Source organism: Varanus komodoensis, unplaced genomic scaffold (genome assembly GCF_004798865.1).
Source record: "Varanus komodoensis strain SLA01 unplaced genomic scaffold, ASM479886v1 scaffold96, whole genome shotgun sequence".
NCBI lineage: Eukaryota > Metazoa > Chordata > Lepidosauria > Squamata > Varanidae > Varanus > Varanus komodoensis.
The window spans coordinates 1,425,974-1,446,473 of NW_025336664.1; the positions used below are offsets into that span (position 1 = coordinate 1,425,974).

General features: G+C 43.6%; 1 protein-coding gene across 3 annotated transcripts in view; it reads left to right on the forward strand.

Annotated features, from left to right (window-relative positions):
• Positions 1-20,500, forward strand: part of SLC39A11 (solute carrier family 39 member 11) — a 340,346-nt gene that overhangs the window by 172,622 nt on the left and 147,224 nt on the right. For all 3 annotated transcript variants that reach the window (XM_044418981.1, XM_044418982.1, XM_044418980.1), the window contains exon 6: positions 19,275-19,445. In XM_044418981.1, coding sequence (XP_044274916.1) covers positions 19,275-19,445 — 171 coding nt within the window. The remainder of the gene's footprint in view (positions 1-19,274; positions 19,446-20,500) is intronic.

Sequence of the window (20,500 nt, forward strand, 5' to 3'; positions counted from 1 at the left end):
CCGTCACTGTAACAAATTTTATTTTTTAAGAAGTACTTGCCTTTCAGTTTTAGTGCTTCAGTTATTAAACCATTCAGGTTATTTTGATTATTAGCTTTAAAAGGCCTTTCCCTGGTCATTTATCTGAGGAGTTCTTCTCTTTCCTCCCCTTCTCTTCTTTTTATCATTCTATAACTTAAGATTTACCGTATTTTTCGCTCTATAAGACACACTATTTTCCCCCTCAAAAGTAAGGGGAAATGTCTGTGCATCCTATAGAGCGAATGTGTGTGTGCAGTAAGTCTGTCAGATGTGCAGCATGGTGTGCCCGACGCCCAGGACATGCAATACCACTGCCGGGACGCTGCTGGCCCGCCTGCACCACCTGGCACCACCTGGCCGGCACACGCGCGGCGCGCCCCGCTCCACCCGCCCTCCGGCGCACGTGAGAGCTGTGCCAAGAGCTTTAACCCACCGGTCGCCACGGAGAGATGGACTGCCCACCCCCACCGCCCGGGAATACCTGCCGCCGCCGCCACTGGGATGCTGCCGGCCCGCCAGCACCACCTGGCCGGCACATGCTCGGTACGCCCTGCTCCACCCCCCCCCCTCCGGGGCACATGAGAGCTGTGCTGCTCAGGGGAGGGGTGTGGAGGAGCAGGAGCCACGGGCTTTAACCCGCCGGCCTCCATGGAGAGATGGACTGGGACGGACTGCCCACCCCCACCACCCACAGGTTGGTGTGTGTTTTCAAGTCTTTTAATGAAGCCCATGGGGAAGTGATGGGGAATTTATTTTATTTATTTATTAAAACATTTCTATGCCGCCCCTTGCCGTAGCCTCGGGGCGGCTCACAACATAATAAAATACACAATAAATTAAAACAATAACAATTAAAATATATACATTGGAATAAAATAAGCCGCCCTGGCCAAATAAAATTCAACAATATTAACATTTAAAATGCTGCTTAAATAAAAAGGTCTTTGCCTGGCGCCGAAAAACAAATAACGACGGTGCCAGGCGGACCTCTCTGGGGAGCGCATTCCATAACTTAGGCGCCACCGCTGAGAAAGCTCTCCTCTGAGTAACCACCCTCCTAATTTCCTTCACTGAGGACTCCCGGAGGAGGGCCTCTCCCGCTGATCTCAGGGGGTGGCTGGGCATATATGGACGTAAGCGCTCCTTCAGGTAACCAGGACCCAAGCCGTTTAGGGCTTTATAGGTCATCACCAACACCTTGAATTGGGCCCAGACTTCAATGGGGAGCCAGTGAAGCTGACGGAGGACTGGAGTCATGTGAGCATAACGCCCCATCCCCGTCAGCAGCCTGGCAGCTCTATTTTGAACCAGTTGAAGTATCCGGACCGTCTTCAAGGGTAGCCCCACGTAGAGCACGTTACAGAAGTCAAGACGGGAAGTCACCAGTGCATGAGTCACTGTTGCGAGGCAGTCGCACTCCAGATAGGGGCGCAGCTGATGAATCAGCCGAAGTTGGAGGAAAGCGCTCCTCGCTGCTGCTGTTACCTGAGCTTCGAATGAAAGCTCCGGGTCGAGGAGCACTCCCAAGCTGTGAACCTTATCCCTAGGAGGGAGTGCAACCCCGTTCAGGACAAGGTTCAATTCACCTTCTCCGAAGCCTGAACTGCCTACCAACAGGACCTCCGTCTTGTCTGGATTGAGCTTCAGTTTATTGGCCCTCATCCAGCCCATTACCTCGGCCAGGCACCGGTTCAGTACAGCCACTGCCTCACCTGGATTGGTGGAAAACGAGAGGTAAAGCTGGGTATCATCAGCGTACTGATGATTCCGCAGTCCACACCTCCTGATGACCTCTCCCAGAGGTTTCATGTAGATGTTGAACAGCAAGGGGGACAAAATGGACCCCTGCGGTACTCCATGGCATAGCTGCCATGGCGCAGAGCCATAGTCCCCCAGCACCACCTTCTGGAATCAGCCATTGAGATAGGAGCGGAACCACTGCAAAGCAGTGCCTCCGACCCCCAATCCCGCAAGCCTATCCAGAAGGATACCATGGTCAATGGTATCGAAAGCCGCCGAGAGGTCCAGGAGAACCAACAGGGACGCACTTCCCCTGTCCTTCTCCCTGCACAGGTCATCGTACAGGGCGACCAAGGCAGATTCAGTACCATACCCGGGTCTGAAGCCGGACTGAAATGGGTCCAGATAATCAGTTTCATCCAAGAGTGCTTGGAGTTGTCCTGCCACCACTCGCTCTAACACCTTGCCCAGAAACGGGATGTTGGCCACTGGTCTATAATTAGTGGCCATCTCTGGATCCAGTGACGCCTTCTTCAGGACCGGTCGGACTACCGCCTCCTTTAAAGGGGCAGGCACCTGACCCTCCTTCAGAGAAGCATTAACCACTTCCAAGATCCAGGTTCCAATCCCGTGCTTGGAATCCTTTATTAACCAAGACGGGCAAGGGTCCAAAAGGCAAGTGGTGGGACGTACTTGTCCAAGCACCTTGTCCACATCATCGGGCCGCAGTAACTGAAATTCATCCAATAATTCTGGACCAGACGGTGGCATCGGTGTCTCCCTTAAGACCTCTGACTCAATAGTGGAATCCAGCTCGTGACGAATCTGAGCGATTTTCTCCCTGAAATGCCTGGCAAAGTCGTCACAGCGGGCCTTTGAGGGTGGAATCGGATCTTCTTTCGGGCCTGGGCGGACCAGGCCTTGCACCATTCGAAAGAGCTCCACCGGACGGCATTGTGAGGAGGCAATGGAAGCGGAAAAAAATCTCTTTTTCGCCACCCTCACCACCACAGCATAGGCCCGATAATGGGCTCTTAAGTGTGTTCGGTCAGATTCATCTCGTGATTTCCTCCACCTACGCTCTAGCCGTCTCCCAACCTGCTTCATCGCCCTCAGTTCAGGAGTATACCAAGGGGATGAGCGGGCTCTGCCCGGTGGGAGAGGGCGCTTAGGAGCGATCGTGTCTACAGCCCTGGTCATCTCCCCGTTCCACAGTTCAACCAGAGCCTCGACAGGAGCACCCGTCTTGTCAGCCGGAAACTCCCCCAGAGCCTTCAGGAATCCTTCCGGATCCATCCGATTCTGGGGGCGGACCCACACAATCGGGTCCACACCCTTACAGAGGGAGAGGTCGCTCTCGAGCACAAACCTCACCAGGAAGTGATCTGACCATGACAGGGGAGTTAAGCATAAATTCCTCACCCTCAGACCACCCTCTTTCTGCCCCGTCGAGAAAACCAGGTCCAGAGTGTGTCCACGTTCATGGGTCGGGCCGGTGACATGTTGAGACAGCCCCATGGCCGTCATGGAGGCCATGAAGTCCTGAGCCGCCCCGGTCAGACTAGCCTCGGCATGGAGATTGAAGTCCCCCAGGACCAACATCCTGGGGGTCCTCAACACCAGGTCCGAGACAGTCTCCGTCAGCTCAGGCAGGGAGATTGTTGGGCAGAAGGGTGCACGGTACACCAACAGAATCCCCAGTCTGTCTCGGTCGCCCAACACCAAGTAGAGACACTCCAGCCCTGGTCTCGAAGGGACAGGAAGTCCCGTGAGGGAGATGGAGGCTCGGTAAACTAATGTGCCTGTGATTATCAGGAAGCTTTCCATTGATCAGAACGGTGCCTGCTTTATTAAGTTAATAGAAGGACCAATATCTGTTAGTTGATCAGACACATTTTTTTTAGGATCAGTGGATATTTGAACAGCATTACCTTCGTGTATGAAGTTTATTCTTCAAAGGCTACTTAGTCCGCTGTGTGTTTGATTTACCGTACAATATCTCATTTTTTGTCAGAAGTTTTTTTCTGTTATTTACTAGTAGGGCAGCGTGTACATTACTGGCTTTTTTAGATTTGTTATTGAATTGTCTGCAGCAGCTCTTGCATAACTGGTGTAGATTGTGGATTCCTTCAATAATTCCACTACTGACTGCGAATTTTTTGAGATTCAGCAGCGCAGATAGTAGCAGCATATTATTCTAGGTAAAATGTGTCTGCTGAGTATGGTAATAAATGTCATGTGGAATGTCCTGTGTGTCATCATCTGGCCGATAGATTGTCACTGGGAAATGTCATACCGTACATTACTATACAGCTGTAATGTGCAGTCCTTGTACATGTATAGTCCTTGTACAGAGTGAATATGGTATACCGTATCATTTGACCATTTTGCACAGAGGCTTTCTGGTACATTACTGACAGTTCCGTCATCACTGTATCTTCTTGCAGAAAACCTCCCCCATTCTACGTATAAGGATGATAAAGCAGCAAAGACTAGCATATAAGATTCCGTGAAAACCTCTGGACATGAGAAAACCCATTACACGGTTGTGTTTTCTTGCTGTGCAGATGACACCAAATTGCCATCCATGTTAATTTTCAAAGGGAAAACATTTCCAAAAGAAGTGATTCCAAGAGGAGTTGTTGTACATGTTCATGAGAAAGGATGGATGGACGAAAATGGAATGAGAGTATGGGTTGAAAAAGTGTGGTCCAAACGTCCTGGAGGGCTTCTGAAACAACCTGCCTTATTAGTGCTTGACCAGTTTAGAGCACATATTAGCGAAACTACAAAAAAGTGCTTTAAAGAAGTGAAGACTCATCTAGCCGTAATTCCTGGAGGTCTTACCAGCCAGTTGCAACCTCTCGACGTTTCCATCAACAAACCATTCAAGGTCTTTATGCGAGGAGAGTGGAGCAAATGGATGGCTGCTGGTAATCATGATTTGACACCTACTGGACGAATGAAGAGGCCCACTATCACTCAAGTTTGCGAATGGGTGAAAACATCATGGCACTCAGTGAAGGAGGAAATCGTTGCACAGGCATTCAAAAAATGTGGAATTAGCAATGCTTTGGATGGAACCGAAGATGGTGTCTTATATGAAGATAGTGAAGAAAGTGATGTCAGTGATGGTGAGCAACAGAGCTTCATAAATTCTGACTCAAGCGATGATGAGTTGTATGAGTTCAACGAAAACTAGAAGAATACTCGAACTTTAAAGTCTCTCTTCTGTTAATGACAGTGATGATGGTTCTTAATGCCACTGCTGACTGCTGTTCACTTTACAAGGTTGAAATATGGTATTACTGTATTCTGTTATAGTTTATTAAATAGTTTAGTAAACCATTTGATTCAGAATATTTTTTTTCTTGTTTTCCTCCTCTAAAAACTAGGTGCGTCTTATGGTCAGGTGCGTCTTATAGAGCGAAAAATACGGTACTTCGATATTACCCTAGAGTGGCCTTTTCCAACCTGATACCTTCCAGATTATTCTGATGGTATGTCCCATCAGCTGATAGCCAAGAATTAGGGATTATGGATCTTGTAGTCTGGAGAACCCCACGTTGGACAAAGTCACTCTCAAGACCAAATAATATGCAGAACTATTTTTCCAACTCACTGTATCACTGAAAAGCAGTCCTTAATTGTGTTTGTTCATTTCTTAGCAGTGGTATCTATGAGCATTTAAGAGATCATCAAAACACAACATCCTACTCACGTTTTACATCCTCTTAGTTTTGAGAGGAAGCAGACTGCCTCTTATGTGCAGTGCACAGTTTGGAAGTTGCGGTAGCTTTGTGCTTGCTGGAGCACATGAATTTGTGTGTGTGTGTGTGTGTGTTCATGCGCATGCCTGTGCATGTATCCATGCATCCATTTCCCTTTTAAGTACTAGTTGTCCTTGGGGTTGCCATATGTGCAGCTGAATTTAATGCACTCAGGAAGAAACAGCTGCAAATATCTGAGGTGATGAGGTATTCAGAAATTCTAATTCTTTTCCCTGAAGAAAACAAGAGTCTCCTCAGTATGACAAATATCTGCTGATTAAATGGGTGACTTTTAAAATTCTTTATATGGGCATAGGCCATTAGTTATCAAAGGAGGCATTCTCTAGTATCTCTGGTTAAAATAATTTTCTTCCTCTGTCTCTTATTCTGATGGAAGGGGTGGGAACAGGCAAAGACCTCTAGTGACATTGATGAAGGCGCTTACTGTACAAAGCTGTACTGGTGACGTGTGGGTGCAGATTGGGTTTGTGTGCAATTTCAGCAAAGAATTGATGCAACACTCTTTCTTTGAATGGAAAGTAAAGTGGATGAAAAATGATCTTTTTCCAGTTATGGAACAAAGTCCCCACTAAGGTAAACCTGGCCCCAACCCTATTCTTTTTTGGTTCCAGGTTAAGACTGGCCATGTAAATATATACAGTTAAATATACACAGAATTGCTACTCTAGAAGCTGAATGGAAGACTTAGCTTTCCCACTCTCTATCCCAGGGTTATCAATATATTCATAGTATTTTAATTCCCAAGGACAGTGGTAAAATGTGAAACCAAACCTGCCACATCTATTTAGGGTGCTGTTCATAAGATCCCAAATCTGGATTTTGGCATCTGTTGCAGACTAGCAGGAACAGAGGGATGATCTCTCCTTTCTGCTCTTCCCACTCTGTGCTTTTGCTGCACAGCTCTTTTCGGCCACCGTTTCAGCCACCTTTGCTACATAATTAGAACACTGGCCTGTGGTGAGGCACCAGCAGAGGTAACTGTTTATCTTGGATATTGGAGAAGGTTGACCTGCCTGGGAGAAACTGGCCTGCTGAAAAGTGCTGTTTTGATTGGTTGCCTCACAGGCTTTCCTAAAGGCCTTTTAGCAAAATGTATGCTGGAGCCAAAAATTATAGATAGCACAGCCATTTGTCTTTGATGGTTCTCATGGCTGAGCCTCTCCCACATGCCAGCTACATAACAATAAATTACTCCAATCTGCAGCTAGCAGCCAGCTCTGATCCTCAGCCCTTTAACTCTACGCCCTGCAGTTCGAGAAGGACTCATTTCCCTTTCCTTCTCTTGAAATATGCCTCCCCTCTTTGCAGATCTGAAATGGTGCTGCTAGAGCTTTGGGTCCATGTGTATGTGGCTTGAACCAAGCATACTCCTCTGTAGTAAGTGGGAGTACCCCCTGGTTTTTTCATATTTATTTTTAATTGTTGGAGCAAAGTGTATAAGTATCAAATAACAGACTTCTCAAGATATGTTTAATTGCAAATATCAATTTAATTTTTGTTAAGTAATCTTCTTGGTTGCCAAAGGTGTACATTTGTGATTGATTATTTATTTATTTATTTCTGTACTACCCCACAGCTGAGGCTCTCTGGGAAGTTTATACAGTCCATTAAAAGAGATAATAAACATAGCATAACTTCAGAAGAAAAACAACCATTGAAAGGTTTAAAACAGCTAAAAACAGAGAGTATAAAAAGACTATAACAAAGAATAACAGAAGAATGACTCTGTGAAACATCTGGTAATCCTCTTCAAGCATGCGGGTGGTCAAGTAAATCTGTAAAGGATTCAGAGAAGAGGAACATCTTATCTGCCATCTTTTCAGTACCAGGTTATCATGCCAGCCAGGCTGCGGTGGGACAGTTGTTTCAGTGATGGGGGCCACCACCAAAAGAATCCTCCTGCTTGTCGCTACTTCCCTCTGAGTTGGCACTCGGAGGAATGCTCCAGGGGATGAGTGTAGTATCCAAAGTTAGCTGTTAGGAGAGGTACTCTGACAGCAATTGTATGTTTATAGTTTCTTCAGTTGGAAAGGATTGATAGCCAGGGCAATGATGCTTGATTGACACAATGGAATGACACCCTCAGTTATCATGGAAAAGATAGTACCTTAACTTCACTGAAGTTCAGAACTCTTAGGCACTCAAAAGCTAAAATTTCCTGCATTTTAATGAGATCAACACAATGCCCTGCCAAGTTGCCAAGCTGTTTGTTTTCTGTGACCAGAACTGTCCAGTGATCCAATGTTATGTTTTATGGATTCCAAGTTCTCAGTGCCAGAACTGGGTTTATGTGCTATTTACCTATTTACCTCCAATGGGATTTGTCTATACTGCCAAATTCAAGAGTGGGTTCTTGTCAGATTGGGTCTGAAAAAGAAAAGAATGAATATCTAGACAATGTGAGTGAAATTCTCTTTGAGTAAGGAATTGATTGCTGTTAAATTTCAGCAAATGCCTCAGCTTTATTAGATGAGTAATACAGAAGCATCCTTCTGAATTTGTGCCACTTCATTCACAGGCAATCAGGGGGTGAAGGTATCTGATGTTATATATTCAGCTGTTTTATCTGGGATGATGTGCACACAACACCCCTCCTCCGCTTCCGAATTCCAGGGATTAAAGCATTTGCCTCAATCACTAGAAAATCAAGCAATCCTTTAGTAGCAAATGATAATAAGGGTGGGGTGCAAAAATGAATAAACTTATTTTGAGATGCCATCAAAGACATTTTCATATTCATAGAACTGATTGTTACTTATATAACTGAACATATAATATGTATGATAGACTTTGCTGCAGATTATATCAGAACTCATATTGCTAAAATCATGCTTTGTATTTTAGTATACTTATGACCTTTTCTTTTTCATGGATATTTGTATTATTGTTTTGTAAGAACTGTGGCATTTAATCGTAACCAAAAAATGAATTGTACAGAAGGTATCTAGTTTCATTATAGTCCTATCTCAGCATTTGAATAAAAAGTCAAGAATAACAATGTAAACAACAGGCAGGAAGGAATGCTAATACTGTATAGAATAGCATGCAGCTACTGAGAACCTGGATGGATGAGGTGGGTGATCTCACCAAGCTAGGTCATCCTGGGCATTCAGTGCAGAATTCTGGTCCATCAGAATCCATATCTGTCATCAGGAAATCATTTAGCCCTGTAGCTTGACTGGAGAGCCTGCATTTAATGCTGGGCCACAGAAACAGATGCTTCTGCTGTGCTGAAGCTTGCCTGATTAAGCTGGCCATGGTGGTGTTGAAAGAACCAAGGACAGTGGTCTTCAGTGACCTCTGTGCCTGTGTTGAGGCTGTCTCTGGTCTGGCTCATGAAATCATGACAACATGAGGATTTTTCAAGTTTTCATTGGCCTAACTCATAGAACAGGACATACCCTGGATTTACTCTTTGGTCTGGGTGGCATGATTGCTGGTCTGATCCTCTTGTCATGGTAGAACAACTCTCAGGTGAAGTTTGGATTTGTGGTGGTAATTCTCCCTGCAGGGGCAGAGGTTCTTAGAGGATAGTCAACCTGATGGTTCCCTAAATGCTTCTGGGGAGTTTGTAGTAAAATAGGGTTCATTATCTATTGAGGCCCTAGTTTCTTTGTAGAATTACGAGATGAGAATGGCCATTGACACAATTTCTCCCAAGGGTTCTCCCTGGTGTTGAAGAGTACCTTCTGGCCTGTGCCACACCGCAGAGGTCAAGTAGAATGCAGGTGGTGGTAGTCTTCCTCTGAAGCTAGTCAAGCATTAGTCATAACACAATGTCACACCTGCCATGAAGCATTACATGCGGCAAAAAGGGCCTATTTTGTACTCTCCATCACATCTTCAAGCAACTACCTAGACCGTAGAGCTTTTCAGACTGGTGACTCCTGAGAGAGCTCCTGTAGATTTCCTGGAAGCTCAGTGTGATACCGTTTCATTATACTCCTCGGACTCCAAAGCAGTTTAGAGGCTACAGTAATGGTTGGCTGAAATGAAGTGTTCAGTGCTTCATTCAGGCATGTTTTATGGAATCCATTTCACTTAATACAGTCTGATGACATGGTCAAGGCACCTGCAGCTATGTGAGTGATGACATTTCCCCTAGTCTATCATTTATGGCTGAATAAGACTAGCCAGGGGTAAAAGGCATGTCTAGTTAAGTCCAGAGGACAGTTAATGTCTCGCTGTATGAAAAAGTTGTGAGTGCAATCTTGAATTAAGTGTCACTGTGAACATCACTGAATCCAAGGAGTCATGATAGTTATTGTTTGGCTGTGAATACCCCCTTTCGAAGGAAAGTGACTACAAGCATTCTTATAGATTCATTATTTAGATCCATTCCATTCTGGTTACAGGTTTGGTTTTGGATGAAATTGTCCTTAGTCACTAATCGGGCAGTATAAAATTGTAATAAATAAGTATAACTAGGCAGATGTCTTAGGTTGTTGTCTGAAGCAGGGCAACTTGCTAACTTCACTAATCCATTTTTCCTTCCTCTTTTTGAACTGATACCTTCAGCAATCCATGATTCAATTGCTCTTCATAGTCTGTGTATCCAGAAAGCTTGCGGGTCATTGTTAATCTCTTTTTGGAAGTTTCATTTATTATTATTGTTTCTACATAGTTACATTTCTATACTGCTGATAGCCAAAGCTCTCTGGATGGGTCACAACATTTTAAGTCACCCATCCAGATTTCAAGCAGGCCTGACTCTGCTTAGCTTCCAGAATTAGGATCAGGCACTTCAGGCTATACACAAGCCGAATTATACTTGCACCTAGGGAGTTCCTTGAGAATATAGAAGCCACTATCATATTTTCATTTCCAAACTGTAGGGATGGGAAGATGCACATTTTCCCTATTAAAAGTGGTGGTGGTGGTGGTGGTGATGACACAGTCATTTGGACTAGTCAAATGTCAGTTTCAAGTCTCCGTAATGCATATGTGCATTAAGTAAATATTGTTTTGGGGATTTTGTTCTGGAACAATTGCAGCCCAGGCACTGTCACATTCAAATACGGAATACTTGATTGTGATCCATCTTTTTTTTTCAGGGTGCATCTGTTTACTGCCATCATTACCTCCTTTCATAAGATATGGCCTGACCTAGTACCCACAGATGTTTGTCTGAAATGGATGACTACAACCAGTTGGGTCACACAAGCTGAGTCTGAATAAGACCTTAAAAATGCAATCGTATTCACATTTAGACAGAAAAACTCTGCAAACCCCTGCTTCATAATGCATAGAATTGCTCCCTAATCTTTTCAAAATAGTCTGCCATTACCTGTTGCAGCTTCTTTAAAAGCAAGCTGGCAAATGAACTTCACCCAAATCAAGACACTCTGAGCAGTCTGGAAGTTCCTCCATCTGCGCTGTCATTGGAGTAAGGTTCTCATCCCTTCCTTCTATCCTATCACTGATAGTATAGAAAACAAATCAAAACTTTTGAAACAAATTGGAACTCTCAGATTTTACATTTTCAATAAACCAAGCTCTTATATAGTTCCCTTTAAGGGATGACAAATACAAAATATGAAGCAGTGCTTTCACTATTAACTATAGAAAGTGATATGAGCCCATTCTTGGCAGATGTGGCAGCCAAATACTGATAGTTACCAAGTGGTAATTTATCTATGGTTCACAGTTTAAATTGGTAAGCCACTGAAAGTTTACCAGTTTGCCCAGCACTCAGGAGGAGATGCAAATACTTACTACATGGGCTTCTGTTAGTATTTTTTCCTTTATTTCCTTTGTTGTTCCTTTATCATCATTCCAAACTACTTGAGGCTCCGTCTTTGTATTGGATCCTTGTTCCATCCAGGATAGATTGACATATTATCTTTTAAAAAATCAAATGAAGTGTGTCTTCGTAATAATCTGGTTCTATGAAGATATTTGAAAGTAATGCAAACACAAGTATCAAAGTCAGTATCTATGGTGCTGTATAACTAAATTCAGGACTATATATACAATGCATTTTAAAGTTCAATTTTTGATATAAAAATAGAGAAGAAAATTGGCTTTTGAGGGCAAACATCTGTGTATGACACAGTAGATCATAGATTGTATTATTTTTTTAATCTGCTGTCCAAATTGAGACTGATTTTTTATCTTAGTATGCTTAATTGCCATCTCTACTACAAGTTGCATGAGGAAATGTTCTAAATCATGCTGTTGAAGAGTAGAATAACTGTTTAATTGCTAGCATGCTTGTTCAGAAAATATATGTATTCTGAGGTTGGAATTTGGATTTAAATCAAGTTTAACCAGGTACCTTTCTTTGATAATTCAAATAAGTTTAAATACCCCTAATCACAGTTGTTGGGTTGCCGATGTGAGTCGGTGGTCTAGTGGCCAAAATAACTTAAGCAGAACTCAGTGGGAGACATAGCTAAAAGTCACACACAAGGAGCTTGGAGAAGGGTCCATGTTCTAATATTAAGGCCTGGTTGGTGTTAAGAGGCAGGAACTACAGATGAGAACTGAAGTCTGGCCTGGTGAAAGTAAAGACTCTAAGGAAATGAAAACAGGAATTCATTTGTTCCTTGGAAATGCCCTGTGGGACAGGCATGTTTGCTTGTATATAGGCCTAGGTCATTAACAGAAATGAATGTAGCCAAGAGCTTTTAGATGTACGAATTAATCCTGTGGTGTTGGACAGCTCCCTGTGAAGCAGTGGGCAGCATAGGTTTGAGATCTTTGATTTGCCTCACAGGGAGAATGACCACCTCTTCTTTTGCTTGCCTACGGATGCTTCAGCCTGCTTCTGGTCCAGTCCTGACACTCTCTATGACTTGCACTCATCGCATGGCTTTATCAGCGTTCCCTTTTTTCACACACCCTAAAGATGCCCTGAATCATCACCAGGCTTTTGTATATGCAGCATTTTACAGCCATGGCCACCTCTGTCCTTTCTGCTTGGGAAGAAGATTTAAGATATTTAAGTGACAAACTGTATGAAACATACAGCAGGGGAAATTGAGATGATTAGAGGGGAGTTCCATTGACAGCTCTGTTGGGAAGCAAGAAGTCTCCTCATGGGAACCGTTGTTGCATGGCTAGAACACCGGCAGATGTGCCAGGCAAGGCAATCTGTCAGTGGAAGGCAGATTTACCTCAGCTGCTCTGCTGCTATAAGCAGCTGGAAATTGGTGATGGTTTGGAAAAGACGGAGCACAACCTTATGGCTTTTCGCTGGCATGCTGTGAGGGTTGTTCCCTGTCCAAGCATAGCTGCTGCTTCATGTTAAGGATCCACTTCTTTTGATTTGCAGAGCTATTCATGTGCTGGCGATTTTAAAAATCCCCTTTCAGTGGTGAAGTGACCCCCTGTGTCACTGTACAATACCCTGAATGTAACGATGCAGGTGAAGAGGCTGCAAGAGGAATCACAGTAATCCTTTTCCTTTCTCTTAAACCTTTTCCAGGAAGCTGATCAGGCCTGTGGTGGAGATGGCACAATGGATGCAGGTCACGCTATACTAATGCATTATTTTCATGACAAGGGTTAAGACATCAGTTTCAGCTGCTAAATCTCCCACCTCTTACTTAACTCTATGACTGCATTATTTTTCTGCTGGCTTCGGTGGGTGGGGAAGAGATCCCAGTCTCACTAAGGTGAGCTATAATTGTTTTTCAGTACATATACAGCAACTTCAGTGTTGCACATGTTTAATCTACAAGTACAAGTGCTCAGTAGAATAATTTGCAGTCCTAGGAGGAAGTGTTTGTTTTGCAGGAGATGGTTGCCTAAAAGAACAAAAACAGTATAAGAAATAGAGCAAGAATTCTTGAGGGTTTTTAAGTCACAGTAGGGATTTCACTTCACATCACAGGTAGAATTTGATGAGGGTGATTTTGTTAGCAATGTCATGTTCTTTATCTCACTAATTGTGATAGCATCCCTAGGAATTAAACAGGACACTTTGTCATTCTCTGTGGTTGATTGTTAGAGAGAGATTCTTTTGGCAAGGAGGAAAGCAGTGTGTTCAGACCTGAGTGATTTAAATAAGTTCTGTTGAAAAGATATGAACAGTGCTGAGAAAAAGATGAATTATCGTAATCATCTTACTGTTGAGCTATTTTACCCACAATTTGATGCTCCTGTATGGATTTGAAAGACTATTAATGAAAACCTTGAGTCTGCCCCCCTCCCTCCCATAATTTTCTCTGTGTGCTGGCCTCCTGGAATGCCAGCTGCCCTAACCCAGTGTCTTGTCATGGAGTCAAGAGCCCTGCCAGCTTTATCTGTCTCTGAGAGCTCCTCTCCCAGGCTGCACCTGACAGCTTCTCAGGGTCTGCCTGAGCACTTGGGGAGAGTGGCCCTGAGATAACCCCTGCCACTTCCTTTGCCTCAGAGGCCCAGTTTCCCAGCTCCCTCCCCCACCTCCCCTTCATCCTCAGATTCAGAGTCAAGGTCAGTATGGGCTGGGCGTATGCACCAAGAACTGCTACCCTTATTCCCAACAACCCCTTTTTTCCTTCTCCAGCAGACTTACATCAGTGTGAAAAATATTCCTATGAAAACAGATTGTCAGAAAGCCTTCTCATGCTTAAGATACGAACAGATGAATACTGTGATGAAATGGGGGTGATATCATGACATCCCAGTAGAAGACAGGCAGTGTGTTTCCAGAGAACCAATGCTTGAGGATTTGGACTATTATGTAGTTGAGTGTCAGACATACAGAGATGTAAGAGGAAGAAACTTAGATCCCCTTTCAAAGAAACTGAAATACTGAGATGCGAAGGAGAAATTGAGTTATTTAATGTACTCATCAAACCCATATATTTATTAATTAAACAGTCTTAGAGGGGGTAGATTAGGTTTGTGACACACAGAGAAAATGTTGCATCCAGTTCCGACTCCCCTTCCCCTTCTCTTTAACCTGGAAACCATCTATTTTATTCTGTTGCACTCTTCCCCATTCATCATAGCAGCCAAGGAATATTGTGAAGGTAGGCAAGCTCCCAGCTGCTCAATTCATTCTTCTAGCTGACTCCTTCGGTAAGCATCCAATTGTTTGCTTTCATATAATCAACTTAAATAAAAACACACCTATACTTCTAATGGACAACATAAATAGCTCCTTAGTTTTTGTGCCATCATACAAACTATTCTGTTATATAGCTTAGTGCTGGAGCTTTGGACTAGATATTGGAAGGAGGAGTTCTGTCCAGATGCAAAAAAGTGCAGCTGCTCCTACCCCAAAGGGGAAACCATCCCTCCTTGATTAAATGGTAAATCTGCAGCAGGAGATTACATGCTGAAGTTATTTCAGTAGTGAAATTTAAAAACCAATAGTATGAGGCTCTCTCCAGGGTGTCTGGTTAATCAGTAGAATTAGGCATGGATGACCCTCATCATTGTACCTCTTCTTGGTTTGGTTTGGTTTCCTGTCTTTCTGGCAGTTACACACTTCTAGAAATGATGGGGTTAGCTCTGCATCAGGACTGGGGTGCTTTATTTCCTGTCCTGCTCACCGTTCACTCATGGGTTGTTGATGATGGACAAATACTCCAAAAAGAAGGGTAGACACTGGATAGAGAGATATATATAATGAGGAACCCCGAGCAATACTGATGCATTTTTAAAATTTCTAGAACAAGCAAGAGCAAGAGTTGCTGAAATTTGGCTATTTCTAATTTGCAGAAGAGATTTGGAGAACTGGGCATGTTTATCCTTGAGAAGAGAAGAATGAGGGGAGATATGATAACACTGTTCTAGTACTTGAAAGGTTGTCACAAAGGGGAAGGACAGGATCTCTTCTCAATCATCCCAGAGTGCGAGATATGGAACAATGGGTTGAAGTTACAACAATCCAGATTTCAGCTAGATATAAGGAATTTTTTGCCCTGACTTAGAGCAGTGCAACAGTGGAACCAATTGCTTAGTGAGGCTGTGGGCTCTTTCGCACTAGAGGCATTCAAGATGCAACTGGACAGCCATCAGAGAGGGATGGTTGCACTTGGAGTCCTGCACTGAGCAGGGGGTTGGACCCAAGGGCCCTCTGGTTCCTTCCAACTCTACTGTTCTATGAGTCAATGATTCTATATATGATTCAGAAGGTTTTGCTATATTTGCTGTTAAAGCCACAAAATACAGAGCAACATTTTTTGATTCTATTGGAGTAAAGTATTATAAAGATTTAGAGATATGAAGGTAAGGGATGTGAAGATTTGGTGCTAAAGGTCTGACATACTTTATGTCATGTTACTGTTGGCTACCCACCATGTTTTAATTATAGTTCTTTAAAATATCTCATACTGTTGTATTTTTTATTTTATTTGCAATGGTCTTTTGAGTGAGAAATAAACATATTATTTACTTCTGGTGGATGAGAGACTTTAAAAGTACAGTCCTTTTATTAGAACTTAACAGGCTGCAAAAGAACATAAATAAAAGTAACATACTATCCATACTATTCAATAAAAGTAACATACTATTCATTCATTCATTCATTCATTCATTCACGTATTTATATGCCGCCTATAACTGCCAAAATGGCCTCCCTAGGAGGTTCACACAATATCTGTGATGTGGGAGAAGCATCTTCCCATGTGAGGAGCTGGATCAAAATTGGAACTTCCCCTCCTTCCCTCCCTTTCTGAAAAGATTCTGACTCAGGGTGGCCCCTGTTGCATGAGGGCAAGACGACAGGGACATTGGACATTGCTGGCCTTGCCTGTTGTCTCCTTACAGCATGGGTCCTCAAACTATGGCCCGGGGGCCAGATCCGGCCCACCATGCCCATTTGGACCTGCCACCGCCCACCTTGCCCCGCACGCGGGGAGGCAGTGGTTTGCTCACTCAGAGAAGACGATCTCCAAGCAAGCAAGCCGCTGCCTTGCGCGCCCACCTCGCAGTGCATGCCCGCCTGCGCTTTGCCTCCCCTCCCCTCCCAGCGCTCCCCACCCCTGCCTCAGCATGTGTGCCCGCATGTGCCACCTCCGCCCTGGCCCACACACACTGCCAGCACCACCTTTCCGGCCTGCGCCCAGCACCAGCACCTTTCAGTTGGCCCCCTGGTGAAAAGGTTTGAGGACCCCGGCCTTACCGGGTCCAGTCACTCACCCCCATCTCCTCGCCACCCAGTTCTGAAATGTCTCCCTCCTTTCCCAAGGCTGGCTGGTTCTCTTGTTCTGCCTGAGAATCTTCACTGGTAACCTTGAAACCACCAAGGCATCTGCCTCTCTCCTTCTCTGCCTCCTACTCAGAGTAGGATAAATTTATCTGAACAAACTGTAACATGCAAGAGCTGGGCTCCAACTCTATCTTAAGGCACAATTCAGCAAATTATTAGTTGTAAACTTTATTCCATTGCTTTTTGGGGGATGCGCAGCACAATCCTGAACAGGTTTACCTGGACGTTCAGTGTTACTTTGGCCAGTTCCCATGCAGCTGAGCACAGGACTGAAAAATAAGCCACAACTTAGTTTGCTGGATGGTGTTCCATATACTTGGGTCAAATTTTACTATTACATTACTTGGATGGCCTAGATTCTGCTTCTTCAGAAAATGCAAAGTATTTTCATCAAACTGAACAGTATGCCTTTAACATTTTTCAAGAAGCATTGTTGTCTGGTGTCTGGACAGGCATCGGACAATGTGCTTCCTTATTATTTAACTTCTGTACCACCCAACAGCTGAAGCTCTCTGGGTGGCTTGAAAGGCTTAATTGCCTTTTTATATTTGCCACTCCTCCTTGGTTGTTGAAAGTTCTGTTTGTATAACTATTACTGAAAGTTTCATTGTGCCAGATTTTGTTCGTGCACTGTTGAATGCTTTTACACTGTCCCCACTTCTCTCTCTCTCGCTCTCCGTCTCAAAGCTATTAGTCTGAATGGCAAGACACACATTAGAAATAGTATTTCCTTATTGGCTTTATACGTGCATTTGCAGGAACATTTTTAATATGCTACAGATTCTTAATGGCCACCAAGTTAAGTGCAACATGGCAGTTTAGCATCAACTTGCTTAGAAATGGCATGGGAAGCAATTGACATTAATTCAGAAACTCCTTCAAATGACTTCTGGCACTTGCTAGTCTACTAGGAAAATTAAGCTTGGTTGGGAAGCGCCATTTAAAATGCATCTAAAATGTCAAATCTTCTTTGCGGCCTGAGTGCAGCTGTTGCCTATGTAAAGTTCAGGAACTCCTACCTCTAATTTTATTTCTCGGCCTTTTCTAACGTTTACTGGGTAAATGGAAAGGATTTCTGTGTCGCAATTCAGAATGTTGTGTGTTGTGCCATTTTCATTGTCCTACTTTACATTTGGTTTGAATCTGCGGGCTTCTAAATCAGAAGGACCTTTTCAACAAATGTTCTGTCAGAGATGAAAGCGTAGGATAGAAAGAGACCTAGCAAGCTGTCCAAAAGCATGTTCAATTATCACCCAATCCCTTGTTATAGCATAGATGGACTGAGTGTGAATGCATGCAAAGGTGGACTATATGTTCATTTCACCTCTGACCTCTGCTAAACCAGGTGAAAGCAAGACATTCCTGCCCTGAATCAGACTGGCATGATGTGTGGACCCAGGAAGTCAGGCACAACCTACCAGCCAGAACTACCCACGGGAACTTGATAAATCACATAGTTTTTCTGCCTGTATAAAACTCTAAAATGCAGCCACAGTGCATGGCTAGTGAGATGTGTTCAGCTCGGTAAGTCACAGGTTATGCACTGAAGGCTTCCAAGACATTCATTCTTCAGACCGTGCGGACTTAAGATTCGGTCCTGCACGCTCTTGTACTATGGATTGCACAATTATGCTGCCTTCCTAGCCAGACTGCAAAGTAGGGGATTCATTGTGCCCCGGTGGGGTACCATGTATGGCTGGCGTGCTGCATCCCTCTTGCTGGCTCACAGATTGTGAAAGCCTTCCCACAGTTAAGTTCGATAAGAATTAATTAATACTCCGCCTGCCCACATAAGTATACTGCTTCTGTGAATTATAGTTTATCTGCTTGGGAACTGAGTTATGTACCATATATTTATTATTTATTTTTATTTTATTACATTTCTAATTCACCCAATATCTAATTTATACCTTCACCTTCCACTGGATAATCCATAATCATAGTCCCATTATCCTGTTGTAACTTTATGAGAACATATTGGAAGACTCCCAGTCCCTGGAGTTGCCATTAACGCAAGACCGACACAGCGAGGAGACTTTCAGGGTTGGGCAGCACGTTGGCAGCTGAGCTGCCCAAATTCTTTGCCCTCTGACTTCATTTCATAAAGGTTCAAGTTGGTGACACTTAGAACAGGTGGGAGAAATGGGATCAGCAGACCCTGCAGCAGAGAAGCTGCACTTGCCCAACCTCTCCCTGCTACCAGTTCATTAAATGCACAGCACTGATTCTGCATTGAGAATTACAGTGACTGATTTATTCTTCAGCAAGAGATGTGATTCAGTTACATATTATGCCATGGATTCTTCAAGCAAGTCTCAGTTCTTTAGCCTTTGCAGTGGTGGTGGAAATCTTGCCTTGCTTCTTTTGTGGTTTGAGTCAATTGCACTTTTGCTTAATTATGCAGGCTGTGAGCCCCAAGGATTATTTGGTTACTCTTACAGTCAAAATCTGTAATGCTTCCTGAAGTCTTCTGCTTGTGCCAGTTACCCAACCTGCTCTAACTATGCTTTCCTTCCTAAGTATGAACAATAGGCTTAAAACATTTTCATCTTGCTCCTATTCTTTTTGTTGTCCAGACAAAGGTGAAAATGGGGAACCCTATCAGAGGAGAAAAGGTGCTGGAAGTAGCCAGCCAGATGTTCCTGCTTCACCCCAGATTCTCAAAGGCAGCACTCCAGTGCCAGCAAGCAACAGCTGGAGGCGGATCCTGCTGCTCATCATCGCAATAACAATACACAATATTCCTGGTAAGTACCAGTAAGTCATTAAGAGCATCCTGAGGTTGCTGGCCTTCAAGAGGTAACCAGCATGTTTTTTTCAACCAGCATATTGTTGACCTTGTGTTCCTTTTATTGCTGTTGTATTGTTGACATTGTAAGGATTCTACAACTTGAAGGATATGGCTTTCCACTTTACAAAACCTTATTCTTTTCATGGTGATACCTTTTGAATACTTTCATCTGAACTCATAATCCTTTGAAATCAATACGGCTTTTGTTGTCTGCCTCAGTGGCATCCGTGCTATACGAGAAGCACCTTTCAGATTGGTGCTTGCATACTTACCACATCCCAGCAAAGAACCAAACAGAGGATTAAATCTAGCATGGGGTTCCACTTATTTGACATTCAGTATGTTTTGGGGCTTGTGGCAGTCATTAAGAACTTCACCGTTCTTAAGCCAGTGATCAACACATAAATGATGAAATGTGCTGTAATTTATTTAAAGTGAGCTTTTAAATTGGGTGGTGGTGGTGAGGATGGTGGTCTGTGTGCGTATCATTCATTGTGAATGCTAAAGGATTTCAAATAAAAGTATAAAGATTACATATATCACATGTCACCATCCCATAAACACAATGTTTTAGTGCTCTTTGTGAGGAATTATCTAGGAATAAATGACTTGAGTTTATATGGATGCATACAAGAAATTGCACTGTTGACAAGATGGGCATGTACAGCTCTTCTTTGAAGAAGTGTCTGTGCATCTTTTTCTTTATAACTTTATATTTTCAGGTTGGGTATTTCTTACAGTAAGGTTTTCCACCCAGAGATGGCTTGAGAGCCAATGTGAAGTCCTACTTGGGAGGCAATGCGGGGTGTGCATTCTGATTAGCAGACACTAAAGCATAATACAACCTTGGATTCAAGAGAGAAAGAGTAGCTTTAGCTTAGTGAGAAAGCAGTTGTGCTGAAATGCTTTGTGAGTGTTATAGTTACACAGGAAGTGAGACAGAGCATGTATTGCTTAAGAAGAATGTGGGGTCCTGTCTGTTTCCCTTCTTTGGTAAAGCTTTCGTTTGTA